Source organism: Pavona decussata, unplaced genomic scaffold, assembly GCF_977016875.1.
Source record: "Pavona decussata unplaced genomic scaffold, jaPavDecu1.1 SCAFFOLD_127, whole genome shotgun sequence".
Lineage (NCBI taxonomy): Eukaryota > Metazoa > Cnidaria > Anthozoa > Scleractinia > Agariciidae > Pavona > Pavona decussata.
Window position 1 is genome coordinate 802501 of NW_028145541.1, and position 20036 is coordinate 822536.

At 40.5% G+C, this 20036-nt stretch overlaps 3 protein-coding genes across 3 annotated transcripts in view; all 3 read left to right on the forward strand.

Annotated features, from left to right (window-relative positions):
* LOC146469070 (pseudouridylate synthase PUS7L-like) overlaps nt 1-5012 on the forward strand; it is a 19246-nt gene extending 14234 nt beyond the window's left edge. The window contains exons 13-17 of the mRNA XM_085123727.1: nt 393-463; nt 1352-1460; nt 1650-2014; nt 2648-2695; nt 2791-5012. Of these exons, the coding sequence (XP_084979853.1) occupies nt 393-463; nt 1352-1460; nt 1650-2014; nt 2648-2695; nt 2791-3151 (954 nt within the window). The 3' untranslated portion in view covers nt 3152-5012. The remainder of the gene's footprint in view (nt 1-392; nt 464-1351; nt 1461-1649; nt 2015-2647; nt 2696-2790) is intronic.
* Nucleotides 5013-8767: 3755 nt separating this feature from the next.
* Nucleotides 8768-19806, forward strand: LOC146469071 (uncharacterized). The gene is made up of 3 exons (XM_085123733.1): nt 8768-8969; nt 17278-18041; nt 18828-19806. The coding sequence occupies exons 2-3, from the start codon at nt 17395-17397 to the stop codon at nt 19060-19062; spliced, it is 882 nt and encodes a 293-aa protein (XP_084979859.1). The 5' UTR covers nt 8768-8969; nt 17278-17394; the 3' UTR covers nt 19063-19806.
* On the forward strand, nt 8961-11603 carry LOC146469072 (uncharacterized). The gene is made up of 2 exons (XM_085123732.1): nt 8961-9751; nt 10731-11603. Exons 1-2 carry the CDS (start codon nt 9111-9113, stop codon nt 11038-11040), a joined length of 951 nt encoding a protein of 316 aa, XP_084979858.1. The 5' UTR covers nt 8961-9110; the 3' UTR covers nt 11041-11603.
* Nucleotides 19807-20036: the final 230 nt, after the last annotated feature.

Below are 20036 nucleotides of genomic sequence, written 5' to 3' on the forward strand. Positions count from 1 at the left end.
TGACCTCAATAGTCAACCCAATTTGCTACATCACAGCCTGCAGAACAGGCGTTATTTTTTGGCGTTTTTCAGGCGAGTGGAGGGAAGCACGAGACGAGCGCGGAGCGTGGGTTACACGCGACGGGTGGACCCTCCGTCGCGCGCCACTCGCGCTTGCCTCCTCTCGCCTGAAAAACACCAAAAAATAACGCCGGTCCTGCAGGTTACTACATCACAGTTGTGATGCAAATGAGTGTTACGCGAGTGTCACACGCGACGGGTGGCCCTTCCGTCGCGCGTCACTCGCTCGCCTCCTCTCGCCTGAAAAACACCAAAAAATAACGCCTGTCCTGCATTTTACTACATAGATGTGATGCAAATAAGTGTTATAAGGTTCTGGTGTTTCTCTGTAGGTTCATGCTGTCAAGTTACTCTTGACTCCATCAGAGCATAATCCGGACCATCCTGGAAACTCAGCTAAAAGGTAATGAATGCCCCAGGCATTATTTTGTAAGACTTAATCGATTACGTAAAGCTCTCCTTAATGCTGATTTCCATGTGATTACAGACGATCACAACCTATTGTTCACTCACTCTGACGTAAAGAACCACAAAAAAAAATAGTGATCTGTTCTTCCCGCATACATGCCAAGTTTTGTTATGCAAAAAAAGCACAAGAAACATTCATCCCAGATATCATTTTCATTTTCATTTATTCACTTGATTCATTCACTGTTACTCATTAATTTCTTCATGCGTTCGTTTTCTCTCGTGGATTCAGTCATTGAGTCACTCATCCACTTGTTCGATTATCTATTGATCTGAGAATATGTTATTCAGTGAGTGATGCAGGCCATCGCGGAAAAGGAAATCCGTGTATTAGGAGTCGAACCTAAGATATTCCGATCACTTGTTCGGATACTTTACCACTGACCTAAGCGTGGGAGCTGAGGCCATTAAACTAGGTTCATGTGACAAACATCCTGCATGCTGCGAAGATTTGAATGTCAATGTGTAATATAGGGAAAACTAAAGCCAATAGCCCATTTTGCAGTTGTGCGCTTAGTGACCTGGCCTTGAATTGAAAGCGAGGCTGGGGGTGACGTTGTTTTGATACAAACCTCACTGCTTTTCATATGTAGATTATACTGTTCTTATGCTTACTATTTGCATTTACATATGAAAAGCAGTGAGGTCTGTATCAAAACAAGGTCAACCCCAGCCTCGCTTTCAATTCAAGACCAGGTCACTAAGCGCACAACTGTAAAATGGCCTATTGTGACTGCAGTGCTTGGGACCAGTTAATTGAACGATTCATGATCGTTGCATTATTTATTGGTTGCAGCAAGAGAAAATTTTCTCTTGGTTGCAGGTATTACTGTGAGTCAGGTGACGTGCAAGGTACCCTGGGTAAAATGCCTAGCTACAAAGTCCGTGAAACACTGGTGCTTAAAGCTCTTCACCGACATGGGACTGACGAGGTATGGAATGAAGGCGTTGATTTTAATGTTTTCATTTACATTTATGCATTAATGTGGACTAAGCAAGCCTGTATTAGGGCTGCGGAGGAGCTCTGAGCCCACACCTGTGGACATTTACCTATAAACTATTCTCGTTTCCTTCGTAATTCAACTCAGGTTGTATCAGTAATAAACTCCTCTCCTTTACAGGATGGCTGCCGCAAGGCACTGCTGAATATCCCATACTCTATGCGGTTGCTGTACGTTCACAGTTACTGCAGTCTCATATGGAACCTGATGACGTCCTACAGGATACAGCGGTATGGGCGGGCAGCGGCTGTTCAAGGAGATATGGTGGTAGATCGGTCGGCCAGTGCGCATGAGTATAATGGAGAAGCTGCTGGCAACGTTTCTGGTGCTGATTTGGATTCATGTGGAGATGAGAACAGTGGTGTGAGGCGAGATCACGTGAGATGTCTAACTAACCACGAGCAAGAAAAACATAGCTTAAAGGATGTAGTTCTACCACTACCAGGATACAGCGTTCAATATCCCACCAATGATGTAGGAGAAGCGTAAGTCGACATTTTTTTTAGTCCCCACCATCGTTCAAGCCTGAATTTTTTTCAGGTTTTCCTTTAATTCGCAACTGCTTAATTTGCGTAAATAACTGCGAGGGTCTTTCTTCTCTTCAGTCTTTCAACCGCAGTTTAAATGTATGTTTCATATATTCATGTTCATTTATTCATCCTCCACGGGTATATTACTAATTCACAATATGACCATCTCCCTGCACTGGCATCGTAGAGGTCATGGGCTCGAATCTCGTTCAAGCCTGAACTTTTTCAGGTATATAACTGCGTGGATCTTTCTTCTATTTAATATTTCAACCGCAGTTTAAGTATATTCATATTCATTTATTCATCCTCCACGGGTATATTACGAGCTCTAAATGTGGCCAGCTCCCTGCAACGGCATCGCAGAGGTCATGGGCCCGAATTCCGTTCAAGCCTGATTTTTTTTTCTCAAGGCGATGGCCTTTCTTCTATTTAATCTTTCACTCGCAGTGCAAATATATGCCTCATGTATTCATATGCATTCGTCCCCATATCTGCCCGTGAGTCTCCTTTGGATGTGGTATACACTTTAAGCCGGGGGTTTTCTTTGTTTCTTTCACGGATCAGTAATTTAATCTTTCTTTCATCTAGTTACAAGAAAAGACTCGAATCAGACGGTTTAACCGCCAAAAGCTTCAGGTGGGTGTTCAGACATTTCAGTTCTAGTACTGAAGACACACCGGCCACAATTTTCCTGACCGGAGGAGTCCTAATTGTTGACTGTTTTCTCGTAGACTGAGGGGCCTTGGTATGAATTTACCTGGTGCTTATAGGAAGCTTGTCGCCACTCCGACTGATTTGTCCTGGAAGTATGTTGAAGACGCGCATGCGTGTACGGCAAATATCGCCGCTGGTCACTCCATAGCACAAACGGGCTCACGTCCTGCGGAGAGTGGCATAAAAAGGGCGCGAATAGCGGTAAATGATTGTTACGAGGACGAAGTAGAACTTTCAGCTCGATTTGCATCAAAGACGACAGAACTTACCGAGGTGCAGCGAGAATGTGATAACCGCTGTAACGATGTTGAAATTTCGTTCAGCCTGGAGCCATCGTGTTACGCTACGTCATGTATCAGAGAACTGCTGAAGAGTTGAAACTATCGTTCCTGTTTCACTGCCACTTTACACACGAGTCACTGAGTGTGGTCCATTGTCGATAACATGTACTCGATATTATCGACACCGGTTGCTTTGATACCATTCGATACTACGCACGTGACCACTTAGAAGAAACGGTTAGGTGTGTGTGCTTTTGTTCGAAGTTTGGCCTTGTCTGTGTACATGTTTTTTTGACGCTACAGTCGATCAGAGTTTGGCAGCTTCAGCAGCTTAGCAGCCCTGGCGTTCAAAACCTGAACTCTACTACTGACAGAGGAACCCAACGTTTCAGATCGATGGATATCTAAATAAAACAAGATGCCCCTCTAATGGCATTACACGGAATGCTTAATGTAGCCCCAATTATTCCCCATTGTATGTTTCGTAGATATTTAAAAAATATCCTCCCTTGGCCATTGAAATAATTGTCTGAATGGTTTTATTTAGATATATTGCGTGATACTTATCGTTGTGTTACTAGGAATCATACCAGAAATAACTATGCAATAACGTCATGACCTCGCTGAACTGGTCTGGCCTCCTCTAGCTCTAATCCTTCGCGTTGATCATTCGGTCTGTTTTTTAAAGCGGATTTTCTTTGCTGTGAACTCTCCCAATTTCCGCCGTTTCAACTGTCGAGTACTACCTAGAAGTTATTATTTCGATTTACTGCTTGAAAAAGGTTGGTTTTCTCTCTGAAAACGGCAGATCCGGAGTCTTAAATTCAGACATGTGGCCGCCATTGAACGAAAACAACTTTTCCAAATGATGATTTGCTTTGACGTCACACAAGTAGAGATGAGTGGGTCCCCTCCCTCGTGATATACGCGCAGATAATGGAGTTTGATTGGGCCGCTTTTGTTCAAGACAATCAAAACAATAGATCCCTTCTGGGAGAGGGAAGAATTTAATCTAGTTTTAATGAATAAATCAAATGATAATTTGACGTCACACAGAAGTGATGAGTGGGTCCCCTCTCTCGTGATATGTGCCTGAAAAATAGATTTTGATTGGGCCGCTTCTGTTGAAGACAATCAAAACAAAATATCCTTACTGGGGGAGGACAGAGTTTAATGCATAAATTAATGTGCACATTTGCGACACCGATGAAAAAAAAGATACCCGACCGAAACCTAGACACGTCATGCCCTGCGGGCATTCCGTGTAATAATAAATATCTAAATCGCCTCAGAAATTCGGATTCAGTTGCAAAGAACATTTTAAGGTTGGCTTCGGCAACATTTCAGCTCAGAATTTTTAGACACTGGAAAACTAAGTTCTTTCGGTTAGTAAGGAGCAAATATTTCATTAAAAAATGCGAGAAAAAAAAAGTCAGCTAGCGTTTCCGTAAAACGAACAAAAGATCGTAATTTCGGGGAATAAACTTTCATTCCCTAAAATTTTCAACGACTTAAATTTTCAGTTAAAGCAAACGAACAGATCAAATTGTATGAGCTTACACAAATATGCCTATAAACTCTGTTGATAAAACCAAGTAAAGCTTGAACCAGTTCGACAACACGGTAATTTCGGGTGATTTTAATTTGCCAGACATCCTCTGGGACTCCATTGACAGCGCGTCGGGTGTTAACGAACTAGCCTTTCTTGAAACCCTTTACGAACACCTCTTGACACAACTCAATAAAAAACGCACTTGCGGCAACAGCATTCTTGACTTTGTAATCACGAGCGTGCCGAACCGTGTCAATGTTACCGACGCTGATTGTTTCCAAAAGATAGGGGGTAGCTACAGACCACAGCGTCATTATTTTCCAGTTTAACACTTTTATAAAAGCCCTACCAAAAACCCTGAGATTTGTCAATGATTATGCAAAGGCGACTTTGAGGGTCTGCTGTCAGCAATTAACCTCTCTTCGATCCTAGCCAATGACGATGTAAATACTGACCTGCATCAATGGAAAGACACGTTGGTTGCTGGCTAGTTGCTTGGTTGCTGGCTAGTTGACAGAGATTACAGTTACAGCTGGCTGAAATTTTCATTTCTTGAAAGTCTTGCGCGCTGGCAGTGTAGAGCGGGTATTTTTTTCTCAGGAACGTTAAATAGTAACCAATACTGACGAAGGGACACTCAGCTAGTGTTTAGTGCAACATACGATTAATTTCCTCTTAAAGTGTCGTTGGGTACTCCTGAAACAATGTATCCTTTCAGTCTTTTCAGAACAGCAATTGCAAACTTCAAAAATGATATCCAATGAAACCTGTGCATCTATACTAACATGTCGCCAGCGATCACTTTCATTATGAAATTACTATTTCTTAAAAGTTAAGCGTAAGTTGAGCGTGCAAGCAGCCATGACTGCCGACTGAGGAAGGTCATTACAGGTCGTTAGAAGACTAACCCACTTGATTAAAATAACAAAATTAGGATAACGTCACCGCGTTACATTGTGATAATATCAGTCACAGATTTATCTGGTCTAAATTCCTTTCCATTGTACCCTTTTTAGGAAAGTGTGATGAAATTTATAGACAGCAGTGTGGCAAACAACCTCACAAAACCAGAAAAATAATGCTCATACTTCTCCTTATCTTTAACGTTTTAAATAATTTACGATTTGTGGGCTGTAATTTCGCACATTAGAAAAATCATTTTGTTTTTTAAACCAACGAGTTAAGCCCCGTCTACACGAGCAATTTTTATGTGGCAACTGTATGTGGCGATTTTTATTTGCCCGTGTAGATGGCTCGACAAATATTTGTTGTTAAGTTCGTCAGTAATAATTTCGCACAACGGAGATGACCACGGAAAGGTGGCGAAAGTCAGAAGACGGGCCAGACGTTGAAAAAAATTGTCACATTAATTTTTATGTGGCATCTGGTCTACACGGACAATTTTATGTGGCAATTTTTATTTGCCACATAAAAACTAACACGCCAGCTTTTCAGCAAATGCAGTTGTCACATAAAAAATTTGTCATTTCTCATCATCTACACGGGCAAATAAAAATTGCCACATAAAAATTGCCGTATAAAAATTGCACGTGTAGACGGGGCTTTAAGAACGAAACTGATTTGCCGGTGTCCTTTATTAAACGTGCGTAGGATAATATTTGTTTCTTTGTTTGTCTGTGTTTTGGTGGCAGTCAGTCCTTTTGGCTAGTAGCCCAATTTAGATTTACTTTCAGAAATTTAGCCTAAAACAACATACATCACTGCGAGGCTCTGGTGAATGAACCCATATCGAGCTCCACGATTTATTTCCAAGAGCCTCGAAGTGGTTATTCTTTCAGGCTGAATTTTAATATATCGAATTGGGCTATTCTAGGTCTTTGGTGAAAAGAACCAGCCCGGACTGTTGACCAAATAGCGGCTAGTTTCTACTCATTTTTGGGAACGTTTTACTTTTCCCTAAACAGTCATGTGACAGGAATTTTTCCCAGCTTGTTTCAGCGTCTGAGAACCTGACTTCATAACCGGATGTCACGCAACATGGACTTATAAGGTATTTTGATTATGTCAGGGATTATGTTATGTTTTGTGGTGTGATCCATGGAAAGGGAATCACGTTACATCTTCTTTTTCCTCTTGAAATTTTCTAAATATGGTTGTGCCTGACACAAACCCTTTTGGACCCTTTTGAAAGTTTTGTAGAGATTAGTGACACTATGTGCTTTCTCACGACGTCTACAAAACATAAACAAATTGGTAGCTCAAGAGAGACGAGCCAGAACTAAGTTAAAACATTCATTTTGCAGTCAGATTACTTTCTGCTGTACTAAGTGAACCAAAACAGTCAAGAACGCGAGATAGGAAATTACCCTGACACCTTAGAGTTAATTAACTGAACTTAAATAGTTTTTCAATTCTTTTCATCGAATTTTGAGGTGCGGAAATCCCAACTGCTGTGCTGTTAATTAGGCTTGAAAAATGGTTCTAGTATTATTTATCATTCTGTGGATGAAATCCTAATGTAACCGATGGCAGCGCGAGCCTGTGGTCTAGCGCCGCCAACGGCTGGAGTGCAGGAGCAATGGCACAACAGACACGAATTCGTGAATGCAAGGAGTGGGCTCCTGAAACGAACATTTATTACAGCGAAACCCTAAGCTAATTACAACAAAATAAAAAGAAAGGAAACGAACTAATAGAAAAAAAAGGAATAAAAATTACGAACTGGTATAAAACGAAGGAATCTTAGTACAAAAACGTGCGTGAGTTATGTACATTCTTACAACGGCACAAAATCCACTAACCAGAACAAAACTGCCTCTGGGGAGCGAGCTTACACAGCTCACTCTGCTCCATTCATCATGCATGATGCTGTGTTTACACTTGGGCATTTCCCGAAGTAAACATTTACTGACTAAACCCTAGTACATATGTACAGTGTTTATACTGGTTGAAATAATCATCAAGATCACAATCAAATCGAATTGGCGGCAAAAAGGCCTTATCACGGTTTTCGACGCCATTTTGACGAGTGGGCAAACAGGCTCGAAATAACAGTGTTTGATGGAAATCCGATGTCAAATAATTTTCATAAAACATCGCTTCCGAAAAATTCATGAATTGGAAACGTTTGGCTCTAGGAAAAGGATTTTAAGGAAAAGCTTGGAGGAATGTAGCTGTACCAGAAAGCGTCCAGTCGTGTTTTGAACTTCCCTGGTTTCTTGCCTCAAAGAAATACCCGTCGTAGACTGAGGGATCTTCGTTTTGACTAGCGTTCCTATAAACAGATGAACAAAAAGATTACAACTTGATCAACTTCGTAACTGTTGGTGAAGAGGAAACTCGTGAAAATAAAGAAAGAAATACTCACAGTGATGTACGAAACCGTGCCATGTCACCTTGTGCTACCAGTAAACGCGAAATTAGCCAAGCGTATCAGAGGTCTGTGAACTCAGAGCATAGCAGGCGATTTTCCGTGTTAGCTACGTTCTGCATGATGATTGGCAAAACCACCTCAGGGAGCAGATAAACCGTACTTTTCAGTTCAGGAACTGTCATGGAAAGTTGTTTTGTTCTCTTTCAGATGTATCCATTGAAATAACCCAAAGGCAGTTTCGGTCTGGGAAAAGCGGTTACACACAAAAACATCCTTACCTGTGGGAAAATGCTAGTTACCCATGGGTAAAAGGGCTAGTGTAACCACAACTATTGTAGTTTGGTTTAATTTAGTTTGGCTTAGTTTATCACGTATTGTAAGTGTTTACACTTCCTCCGGAACGTCCCAAACCCAAGGTGTGTGTGACCACAACTGAATGTAAACCGACTCCACTCACGTCTGCAATAGGTCAATGATAAAAATAACCACTCTAGCCCACTAAACCTGACACGAAAATATCCTTAAACGATCTTAGAAATGATTCAGAAATTGCCTTTGGGAACTGCAAAGTGACTCGGTCACACTAAAGTGTGATCACTTTCCTTTGGTGCTATGATGTACAAGGTGGTTCTGACAGTCCGCGAATGAATTCTTGTATTATGGCCTTTCAAATGAAACCTATTTATTATGCTGTGAAAAGTCTCTAACAAATGAATCTGTGGATGAAATCCTTAAATAAAATAAAAGCTATGATTCGTACCTTTATTGCGAAAAGATCTTTCTAAGCCTGTTATGAACCTCAAGTTACCGTAGGGGAAGATGTGAAAACAAATTTTATTTCTATTCTGTTTGCTCAGCGTGCGTGGAACGTTTGCCCTTTCTTTTGTATCAGATTTTATCCCCAAGTTTTTACATAATTGTCGACTTCTCCTTGAAATAATAATTGTACTCTTTTGGCGCGATTTTATTGTTTTGGTAAGGTGGAACTTGCACCGGAAGTCCAGCCCTCGATAAAAGCAATGACCGGAAGTCATAGAGCTTGATCACGCCCCTCACTTGACCGCGTGATGTAAAGGATTATCAGCTATGAGCTTCCTTGGTTTCAGGGTCCATAAATATCCGCAATCAACGAACGATTGGCAGTAATCAAAAGTATCTACCTACAGCAACATGGCTTTCGAGCTAAAATGTCGAGTATTTCTTCTGAACCTTTTTCTTCAAAGTACAGTGTTGTGGTCTTGTCTCAGTCCAGCGATCAGCAAGCCATTTTCTTCGTCATGCAATCCGCGTGACGGTTTGATCGGTAGCATGGATTCCGTCGTTGTTCGCGTTGAACGTTTCGACGATACTTCAATCAATTTCCGCAGAGATAAGCCTCGTCTACTATCGACTGTTCATCGCACAATCTCAAATGATGGAAAAATGCATTTCCTTGATTACAATCTCAAGGCAAAGTTCCGTGGACAGGAAATGTGCATTTCGGCGGTAAAAGAAACTGTGTTGAACGAGAAAGGAGCCGATGAAAACAGAGTTTATTCGTGTGAGCAGGTGTGTCTTGCGATTGGAACTGAACGAAACCTGGTAACTAACTCGTCCTCAGGTGGCCGCGTCTGGCCTGGGAAACGATGCTGTGTATGGAGCCGTAAAAGATATTTCCAGCTGACACTAATGACCGCGGGCCCAAAGTGCTTTAGCTGCCAGGGACGTGAGTGCCTTGAAGACCACGTGACAACAAAACAGTGTCCGCCAGGTGATAAATGCTTTGCGGTCACGCTGAATCAGAAGCAAAGTGTAGCGGGAACGAACTCCAGGTAAGTTAATCGAGTTTTGTAATTACTTGCACGCAATATGCAATTGAGACAAGGCCTAATTGATACCCTAGGCTTTATATCACGTTGCCTGAGGTCTAACCCAATCACAGGCCAAGTTTACAATAGACTACGAGCGGTACCTTATATTTCTTAGGGAAGCGAGCGAGCATGCGCAAAAACTGCCTTCCGCGGGAAGGGAGGATTTGAATCAGGGTAGGATCCTACCCAGCCCTCTTCAGTCGTCATTTAGCATTTAACTGATAAGAACTTCCGATGCAAACGAAACAACGTTCGGCGACGGAGACGGCAAGAACGCCGCAAAGCAATAGGTTAAAGTTAGGAAAAACAATGGCTCTGCACGTGCGTTTTGAATTTTGGTACATTCCTTTGCCGTCCTCTGCAAAAACACAACGTGAAATGACCAGATTCTAGGTTTTATGGAGAACGTGAGCATACAGAGGACGGTGAACTTTTCATTGTCTTTCTTAACTCGAACGCCACTCCTACCAATTTGGTTTTTAGGTAGTTCGCTGTTTTTGTACTAGTTGGATGAGTTGAAATAATCGCGAAGTTACACACCGAAATAAAATCAAGTTATATTTTCAAGTTGTAACCAACTAACACTTGATCACTTGATCGCTTGATCCTGAACTGTAAAACGTTTACTTTCACCACGGAATAAAACCAGTTGGACCACAAACCTTGGACTCTTAAAATCCGTCCCGTTACAAAGGGACGTTTTCGTTGCCGTCGCTGTTGTAGTTGATAAAGTTGCTTTTTTTCGCGCTCTTGAAGCCAGAATAGAGTACATTACAAGATGGTGATTGCTCACTTAATTTCTCGCGCATTTAGTAGTTATATGATCGAATGGATGTTCAGTTCTTCCATCGCGACTAGCTTTAATGTAAATAGGAACTTCTGTCACTCTTATTGACATCTCAATGACACGTCTGGTTTTTATTTTCCATTTGCTTCTTAGCGCTGTACCTGTTATGTTCGGCTGCTCGAGTGACGACTCATTGCGTGGTTACACGTGCGGCGATGGATGTCAGAGAGAGGTGAAACTCGTAGGGTCTGGAACGAGAAAGGTTTGCGTTCGTTGTTGCACAGCGAACGAATGCAACACATTGAGAGAGAGCAATAGCAACGACACTGAGACTGCTGCATTCAGAGGCCATGCACATAATTCAACTGTTCAGGAAAATGGATCTTCACATGTCAAAAGTAATAAGAATTTAATGGTGATCTTATTAATGATGATTCTGTTTTTCAGAAACAAAATAGACTAATAATGCTAGCTGTCGTATTATGTTGAAAACAAAACAATGGGCCATTTCCGAGTTGCTGTGAACCTCATTATGAAGGCGAGGCTAAGTGCAAAGCTTTTTACTATGAAATGAGTTTTTGTTTGTATGTTAATGAAAACTCATATTTATGATGAAAACCTCCGATTAGCCTCGCTTTCATAATGAGGTTCAGGGCAACTCCGAAATGTCCTTTTGATTGGTTGATAAGAAAATTGTATTTCCGCACTAATGAGATGTAAAGTAACCGAAACCGGGCAAAAATAATACTGTTTAGATATGTTGGTCTGTGCATGTGAACAACTAAGATTGTAGGAAAATTGTAAGTCGGAAAATATTTATTATTTAACTGATACACATGTGAAATGTTTGTATCTAATCGGATAAGTTCGGATACTTCGCCCTGCTCCTAAAGTCGAAATTTAAAACGCTGTAACTAAATGTGAGTAATACAGTGTAAATAGACAACAATGCTTGAGAACAGTACAACCGCGAGTAGTAAAATTGTTTTTTTGTTCTAAATAGAAATACATGTATTTGTCTTTAAATTTAACATGTTTTCAAAACTCAAAACTGTTGTCGTTTTTCTTAAACTATTAGCTTACTCACTGTTATCCAGATTTTTTACTTTAATGGACTAGAAAAGCAACAGCACTGGTTGGCCTGTAACTCTCAAATTGACACAGTTTACCCAAAACACATTTCGTTATGCACAACGGTCAACAACCGCCTTGCCGAGTTAACATCCCCATCCAGATCCTAATTCGGAATGGCTACTCTTCTGCCTTGTTTTCTTATTAATTTTCTATTAACTCATCCTGTTTTCTCGTTTGCCGACTTCTATTTTGTTTTACTTCGTGTGAGTTTGTGTACCCAGAGTCCTTGTTTGGTTTCTTCTCTCAAAGAAATACCCGTTGTAGTAGGGATCTTCGTTTTGACTAGCATTCCTATAAACAGATAAATAAAAAGATTACAACTTGATCAACTTCGTAACTGATAGTCTGAAGAGGGAACTCGTGAAATAAAGAAAGAAATGCTCACAGTGATGCACGAAACCCTGCCATGTCACCTTGTGCTACCAGTAAGCGCGAAATTAGCCAAGCGTATCAGAGGTCAACTCAGAGCATAGAAGGCGATTTCCTGTGTTAGGCCACGTTCTGCATGATGACTGGCCAAGGGAGCAGATAAACCGTACTTTTGTTTTGTTCTCTTTGATGTATCCATGAAAATAACTCAAAGGCAGTTTTGGTCTAGGAAGCGCGGTTACACACAAAAACATCCTTTCCTGTAGGAAAATACTAGTTACCCATGGGTAAAAGGGCTAGTGTAACCACAACTAATGTAATACTTACAATAGTAAGTGATTACAATTAATAGTATGATTCGAGGCGATCCAAGTCGATCCGAGTTGATCCGACCCGGACTGGCGGTCCGAGTTGATCCGGTCCGACTTTTGTACCTGCCTGGTATTGGCCTAAAATGCTGCAGTATGTGCTAGTAGCGGTTACAAATTCGGCCGTTAGTCACGTATTGGCCTTAAATATTGCAGTATGTCATTGTAGCGGTTCTAAATTCGGCCGTTAGTTACTGGCCTAAAATGTTCCAGTATGTGCAAGTAGCGGTATTGCGGTTCCAAATTCGGTATGTCATTGTAGCGGTTCAAAATTCGGCCGTTAGTTACTGGCCTAAAATGTCACAGTATGTATTGGTAGCAGATCCAAATTTGGCCATTAGTTACTGGCCTAAAATGTCACAGTATGCCGGTATTGATAGCGGATCCAATTTGGTCGTTAGTTATTGGCCTAAAATGTCACCTGAGTATGTATTAATCCAAATTCGGTCGTTAGTTACTGGCCTAAAATGTTGCAGTATGTAATCGTAACGGTTCTAAGTTCGGCCGTTAGTTATTGGCCTAAAATGTTGAAATGTTTAATACCTTGATTATTGGGCTTGAATTTCACTGACTGCCGTCCTTTCACATTTTTTGGTGCTCAAATATCTTCCCATCTGCCTTTGAATTGTATTTAACATATATAATGTTTGATCACCGAGAAAGGTCTGGCTGTCCAACTATTTTCAATATGTTTCGTTATGTGTTACTTAAGAATTGGTTCATGCATATCGTCGATTTATCACCCGGGATGCACGCGGAAAGTTTGGAGAGCACGAGAGAAGCGTAAGAGTTGCTGAAGGCGTAGCCGAGAGCAACTCTAGCTTCTTGAGTGCTCTCCAAACTTCACAAGTGCATCCATAACTTGATATACGCTTTGCTAAAAGCATGAACCAATACTTTTATAACAAAGTGAAAATAAAGTGATATGATTCGTGGAAAACAGGTTTTTTGTTTCTGATTAATTACAAAATTCCCTAAATGTGCTGTACAAAAACACAAAGGTGAAAGTAGTTTCTCATATCGGTTTAATCTTAGCGTTTCATTAAACTTCGACAAGCTCTTAATATATATATTTAGCCAAGCCTTAAAGCGGAGCTCCACAATTCCTTTTTAATAGCACTTATATACATGCTACTCTGCTTGTTGTATAAACGTAATAACGTTACAAATTCTTCATCCTGTCTTGAGTTATATATATCTTAAGTGCATATAAAGCAAACTTTTTACGCGTCAGCGGAAAATGTTTTGGACCATAAGCTGTTCTTGTTGATCGTGCGAGATCACATTGCTGAATTCCCATGACGTTCGAGACCATAAAACACTTGTGGATGAAAAAATTACGCACTTTCTCAAATATTTCTCCTGTGGAAACTATATGCATTTGTGTAAAGTTTGAAATGCGTACAATTAAGAAAATTTGGCTGCCGAGTAATGTTTCCGCGCGTGCAATTTGGCCGCTCGGATAAAAATAAAATTTTTGTTTCAAAATTTATTACTCTGTAAATATTCCTCGTACAGAAATATTTATAGTCTCATAATAAACGTTACAAGAAAAGAAATAAAGGAAAAGTAATGCTTAGTTATGGTTCGAAATATTTGAACGTTTACTTTAAAATTAGGGCGCACTGTTTACAAATATGCGCTGGGAATGAATTACACAAGTCGAGCACAAAATGTTCAAAACAATTAATGCGTCTAGGAATATTTCTCTTAAAGAAAGAATTCTAGTTTCTCACTAAAATTTAAGAAAAGAATACAGGAAAAATAATGTTTGGTTATGGCCCGAAATATATCAGTGAGCGCTTAAAATTAGAGCGTGTTTACAAAACTTATGCGCTGCAAATGGCGAATGAATTAGAGAAGTCCAACACAAAATGTTCAAAACAATTCTTAACTCTGTGAATATTTCTCTTACGAAAATAATTCTAGCCTCTAAGTAAACATCAACAAACGGAGAAAACAGGAAAATAATGTTTGGTTTTGGTCCGAAATATTTCAGTAAGCGCTTAAAATTAGAGCGTGCATGTTTACGAAACTTATGCGCTGCAAATGGCGAATAAATTAGAGAAGTCCAACACAAAATGTTCAAAACAACACATAACTCTGTGAATATTTCTCCTACAGAAATAATTCAAGTCTTCAAGTAAACGTTAACAAAAGGAGAGTACAGGAAAAAATAATGTAAGGTTGTGGTCCGAAATATTAAAACGTTTACTGCGTGTTTTCAAATGTGCCCTGCGAATGAATTACACAAGTCCAACACAAATCATAACTCTGTGAATGTACAAAATTAATTTATCCACGAATATTTGTCGTATGGCAACGATTTAAGTATTTGTGTATAATTTGAAGTATGTTAAATATGGAAAATTACCGACAGTTGCCTGCAAAAATGCATTTAATTTCTATGCGAGTTGCGAGTTGCTTACTCACCCTGCTCACCACATATTTGTTTTCAACTGACATTTCGCCTGTTTGTTCGTCGCTATCGGGTTTTAAATTTGCTTATTAGTCCCCTGCTTTCTCGACATATGTAGTTTGGCAACATATTCAACGAATACAAAAAATAAGTGTTCTTCAAAATTCTCGTTTGTTTTTCTCAAAGAATTAAGCCATCCCACTTCCCGCTGAAAAAACGCCGGTTGCCGCACAAGTTGAGTGTGACATTTCACAGTAGCTTACATAGAGGGGCGGACGTACGTACGCACGTACGCCGGACGGACAGTGACGTCATAACCAAAATTTTTCGCATACATAAGTTAAGGACGTTGCCTACTAATATGGAAGTATTTTTGTGCGCTTTATGACAATGCAGGAAAAGCAGATCTTAGCAAGGGCTATTGAAATCCAAAAAGAAAATTGGGGGTAACCACGCATTTTTTAGAGATAATTAAGCAACAATATTTCCACAAAGCGCCAAAATATAAAGCAATGTATGGCAGTTTTTCCTAAACAGAAGCTTAATTATCTCTGGAAAATGCATAGTTACCCCAAATTTTCTTTTTGGATACCAAGAACACTTGCTAAGTTCTGCTTTCTCCGCATAATTTTAAACCGCGCAAAAATATCCCCGTATTAGTGAGCACTACCCATAGGAAACCCGAGTATCTCGAGATGCGCAGAACGTATGCGCAGTAACAATAGTAGGCACCGTCCTTAACCCAAATCTCTTATGAATGGGGCCTCGAGCGCGCGCCTTCGACGCGCGGAGCTGCGCTATAAATGTACATTTTTTATAGTGTTGTCTCTCTAAAAAGCTTTTTATAACTGACATAGCGCGCGCATGCTTCTCCATCTGACTTGCACACGTCATCGGGTGGACGCACGGCCGTGCGTATGTTGAGAAATGTACCATGACAACGCCAATAGGAATTAGATTAGGATGCACGTGCGCTATATTATAACTTAGAATCATTAAAGCTTGTCTTTGACTGCTTCAATTTTACTTTCCAAATTTTGTAAGTATATTCCATTCACATCTTAATGCCCAACGCAAAGCGCCTTCAATTAATATCATCGTGATGACGAATTTTTCAGTCTGAGACCATACCCATTATCCTTTTTTCCAAGCATTATGTGTAAAAGTGGTAATTAATAACATGTTGACACCCCCCCCCCCCCCTAAGCTGACAAGTTTGTATTAAACGCCCCCCTTCCCTGAAAACCGCTCATTAACAAGAAACAGATGTACAATACAATCAATCAATTTATTTGCGTTGTTGCTTAATTAACACCGGTGTGCGAGTTGCGTCTTGGTCAATTTCCAATTCAAAGTGAGGATAGCGCTCTTTTAAAAATATTCTTGATCTGTGCTTAGGATATCAGCAATTTTCTTTCGGCTTGTCTTAGCATTGTAACATTCCGGAATTACAAGGCCTACTTCACGTTTTCGTTTTCCGCATACACTCCAGGTTTTTTTTTTTTTTTTTTTTTTGGTAAGAACGTCTAATTTTAGAACTGAGGCTGAACGTTTTGGTGACCTTTTAGGCCAATACCTAACGGCTAACGGCCGAATTTGGAACCACTGTCATTACATACTGTGACATTTTAGGCCAATAACTAACGGCTAACGGCCGAATTTGAAACCACTGTCATTACATACTGTAGCATTTTAGACCAATAACTAACGGCCGAATTTGGAACCGCTGTCATTACAGACTGTAACATTTTAGACCAATAACTAACGGCCGAATTTGGAACTGCTGTCATTACATACTGTAACATTTTAGACCAATAACTAACGGTTGAATTTGGAACCGCTGTCATTACAAACTGCAACATTATAGGCCAATAACTAACAGCCGAATTTGGAACCGCTGTCATTACATACTGTAACATTTTAGGCCAGTAACTAACGGCCGAATTTGGAACCACTGTCATTACATACTGTAACATTTTAGGCCAATAACTAACGACCGAATTTGGAACCACTGTCATTACATACTGTAACATTTTAGGCCAATAACTAGCCTGACTGATCTGGCAGGCCTTCCCAATGGGAGGGGGAAAAGGTAAGGAGGAGAAGAGGAAATGTCTCTAACAAATGAATCCGTGGATGAAATCCTTAAAAAAGCTATGTCCCGTGTCTTCATTGGGAATCTTTCTAAGCCAGTTATGAACCTTAAGTTACCGTAGGGGAAGATGTTGTGAAAACAAATTTTAATTCTATTCTGTTTGCTCAGCGTGCGTGGAACGTTTGCCCTTCCTTTTTTGTCAGATTTTATTCTCAAGTTTTTACATAATTGTCGACTTCTCCTTGGAATAATAATTGTACTTTTTTGGTGCGATTTTATTGTTTTGGTAAGGTGGAACTTGCACCGGAAGTCCAGTTAATAGAGCTTGATCACGCCCATCACTTGACCGCATGATATGAAGGATTCAGCGCCCATAAATATCCGCAATCAACGAACGATTTGCAGTAATCAAAAGTATCTACCTACAGCAACATGGCTTTCGAGCTTAAATGTCGAGTATTTCTTCTGAACCTTTTTCTTCAAAGTACAGTGTTGTGGTCTTGTCTCAGTCCAGCGATCAGCAATCCATCATCACTTTTTACGTCATGCAATCCGCGAGACGGTTTGATCGGTAGCATGGATTCCGTCATTGTTCGCGTTGAACGTTTCGACGATTCTTCAGTCAATTTCCGCAGGGATGAGCCTCGCCTACTATCGACTGTTCATCGCAAAATATCAAATGATGGCAAAATGCATTGCCTTGATTACAATCTCAAGGCAAAGTTCCGTGGACGGAAACTGTGCGTTTCGGCGGTAAAAGAAACTGTGTTGAACGAGAAAGGAGATGATGAAAAGAGACTTTATTCGTGTGAGCAGGCGTGTCTTGCAATTGGAACTGAACGAAACCTGGTAACTAACTCGTCCTCAGGTGGCCGCGTCTGGCCTGGGAAACAATGCTGTGTATGGAGCCGAAAGAGATATTTCCAGCTGACACTAATGACCGCGGGCCCAAAGTGCTTTAGCTGCCAGGGACCCGATTGCCTTGAAGAACACTTGACAACAAAACAGTGTTCGCCAGGCGATAAATGCTTTGCCGTCACGCTGAATCAGAAGCAAAGTGTAGCGGGAACGAACTCCAGGTAAGTTAATCGAGTTTTGTAATTACTTGCACGCAATATGCAATTGAGACAAGGCCTAATTGATACCCTAGGCTTTATATCACGTTGCCTGAGGTCTAACCAATCACAGGCCAAGTTTACAACAGACTTTGTAAAAGGGAAGCGAGCGAGCACGCGCATAATCTGCTATCAGGGTAGGATCCTCCCCAACCCTCTTCACTCTTCATTTAGCATTTAAGAATTTCCGATGCAAACGTTCTTTGTTACTGGAACTTAAGCAACGACGATGGCGACAACGATAACGCCGCAAAGCAATGAGTTAAAATGAAGAAAAACAATCGCTCTGCATGTGCGCCTTGAATTTTGGTACATTCCTTTGCCGTCCTCTGCAAAAACACAACGTGAAATGACCAGATTCTAGGTTTTATGGAGAACGTGAGCACGCTGAGGACGGTGAATTTTTCATTCTCTTTGTTAACTCGAAACGCCACTCCTACCAATTTGGTTTTTAGGTTGTTCGCTGTTTTTGTACTGTATGAGTTGAAATAATCGCGAAGTTACACACTGAGATAAAATGAAGGTACATTTTCAAGTGACGTTCTCGTTGTAGTCGCAGTTGTCGTTGATAAAGTTCACTTTTTTCGAGCTCTTGAAGCCAGGATAGAGCATATTACATATAGTTGTTATATGATCGATTGGGTGTTCAGTTCTTCCCTCGCGACTAGCTTTAATGTAAATAGGAACTTCTGTTACTCTTATTGACATCTCAACACGTCTGGTTTTTATCAGTTTCCATTTGCTTCTTAGCGCTGTACCCATCATGCTCGGCTGCTCAAGTGACGACTCATTGAGTGGTTACACGTGCGGCGAGGGATGTCGGAGAGAGGTGAAACTCGTAGGGTCTGGAACGAGCAAGGTTTGCGTCCGTTGTTGCACTGGGAACGAATGCAACATATTGAGAGAGAACCATAGCAACGACACTGAGACTGCTGCATTCAGAGGTCATGCACGTAATTCAACTGTTCAAGAAAATGGATCTTAACATGTCAAAAGTAATAAGAATTTAATGGTGATCTTGTTAATGATGACTCTGTTTTTTCAGAAGCAAAATGTACTTAGAATGTTAGCTGTCTTATTATGTTGAAAACAAGAAAGCGAGGCTAATTGCAAAGCTTTTTACTTTGAAAATGAGTTTTGTTTGCATTTTAATGAAAACTCAATATTTATTATTTAACTGAACACATGTGAAATGTTTGTATCTAATCGGATAAGCTCGGATACTTCGCCCTGCTTCTAAAGTCAAAATTTAAAACGCTGTAACTAATTGTGAGTAAAACTGTGTAAATAGACAACAATGCTTGAGAACAGTACAATCTATTGCTGAGTGGTGAAATTGTTTTTTTTTTTTTTGTTCTAAATAGCAATATTTGTCTTTAAATTAACTTTACTTTAATGGAAACATGTTTTCAAAAATTCAAACTGTTGTCAGTTTTCTTAAACTTTTAGCTCACTCACTGCTATCCAGATCTTTTACTAAATGGACTAGAAACTCGACAACACTGGTTGGCCTGTAACTCTCAACTTTGACACAGTTTACCCAAAACATATTTCGTTGTGCACAACCGCCTTTCCGAATTAACATCCCCATCCAGATCCTAATTCGGAATGGCTACTCTACTACCATATTTTCTCAATTTACTATTAACCCATCCTGTTTTCTCGTTTGCCAACTTCTTTTTTGTTTCACTTCGTACGAGTTTGCGTTGTTTCTCCTTCCATCACGTCATCGTTTACTGAAGCAATCTCGTACCCAGAGTACTCAGGCTCTTTGGTCAAGGGTTGGTCACCAGGAGAGACTCTGGGGAACTGGAATTCATTACCGCAGGATTTCTGCGGTAAAACAATGGAAGCCGTCACGAAGCAGCCAATCAAAACATTTAAATTTTTTTCAAATTCCCCAGAGTCTCTCCTTGCGACCAACCGCGGGCCAAAGAGCCTGAGGACTCTGGGTACGAG

Bases quoted from the DNA above. Each gene is read 5' to 3' on its own strand.
- LOC146469072 (XM_085123732.1), top strand. From the start codon at position 9,111: ATGGCTTTCGAGCTAAAATGTCGAGTATTTCTTCTGAACCTTTTTCTT. The intron at 9,752-10,730 runs GTAAGTTAATCG...TTTGCTTCTTAG, and splicing joins GTAGCGGGAACGAACTCCAG to CGCTGTACCTGTTATGTTCG.
- LOC146469071 (XM_085123733.1), top strand. From the start codon at position 17,395: ATGGCTTTCGAGCTTAAATGTCGAGTATTTCTTCTGAACCTTTTTCTT. The intron at 18,042-18,827 runs GTAAGTTAATCG...TTTGCTTCTTAG, and splicing joins GTAGCGGGAACGAACTCCAG to CGCTGTACCCATCATGCTCG.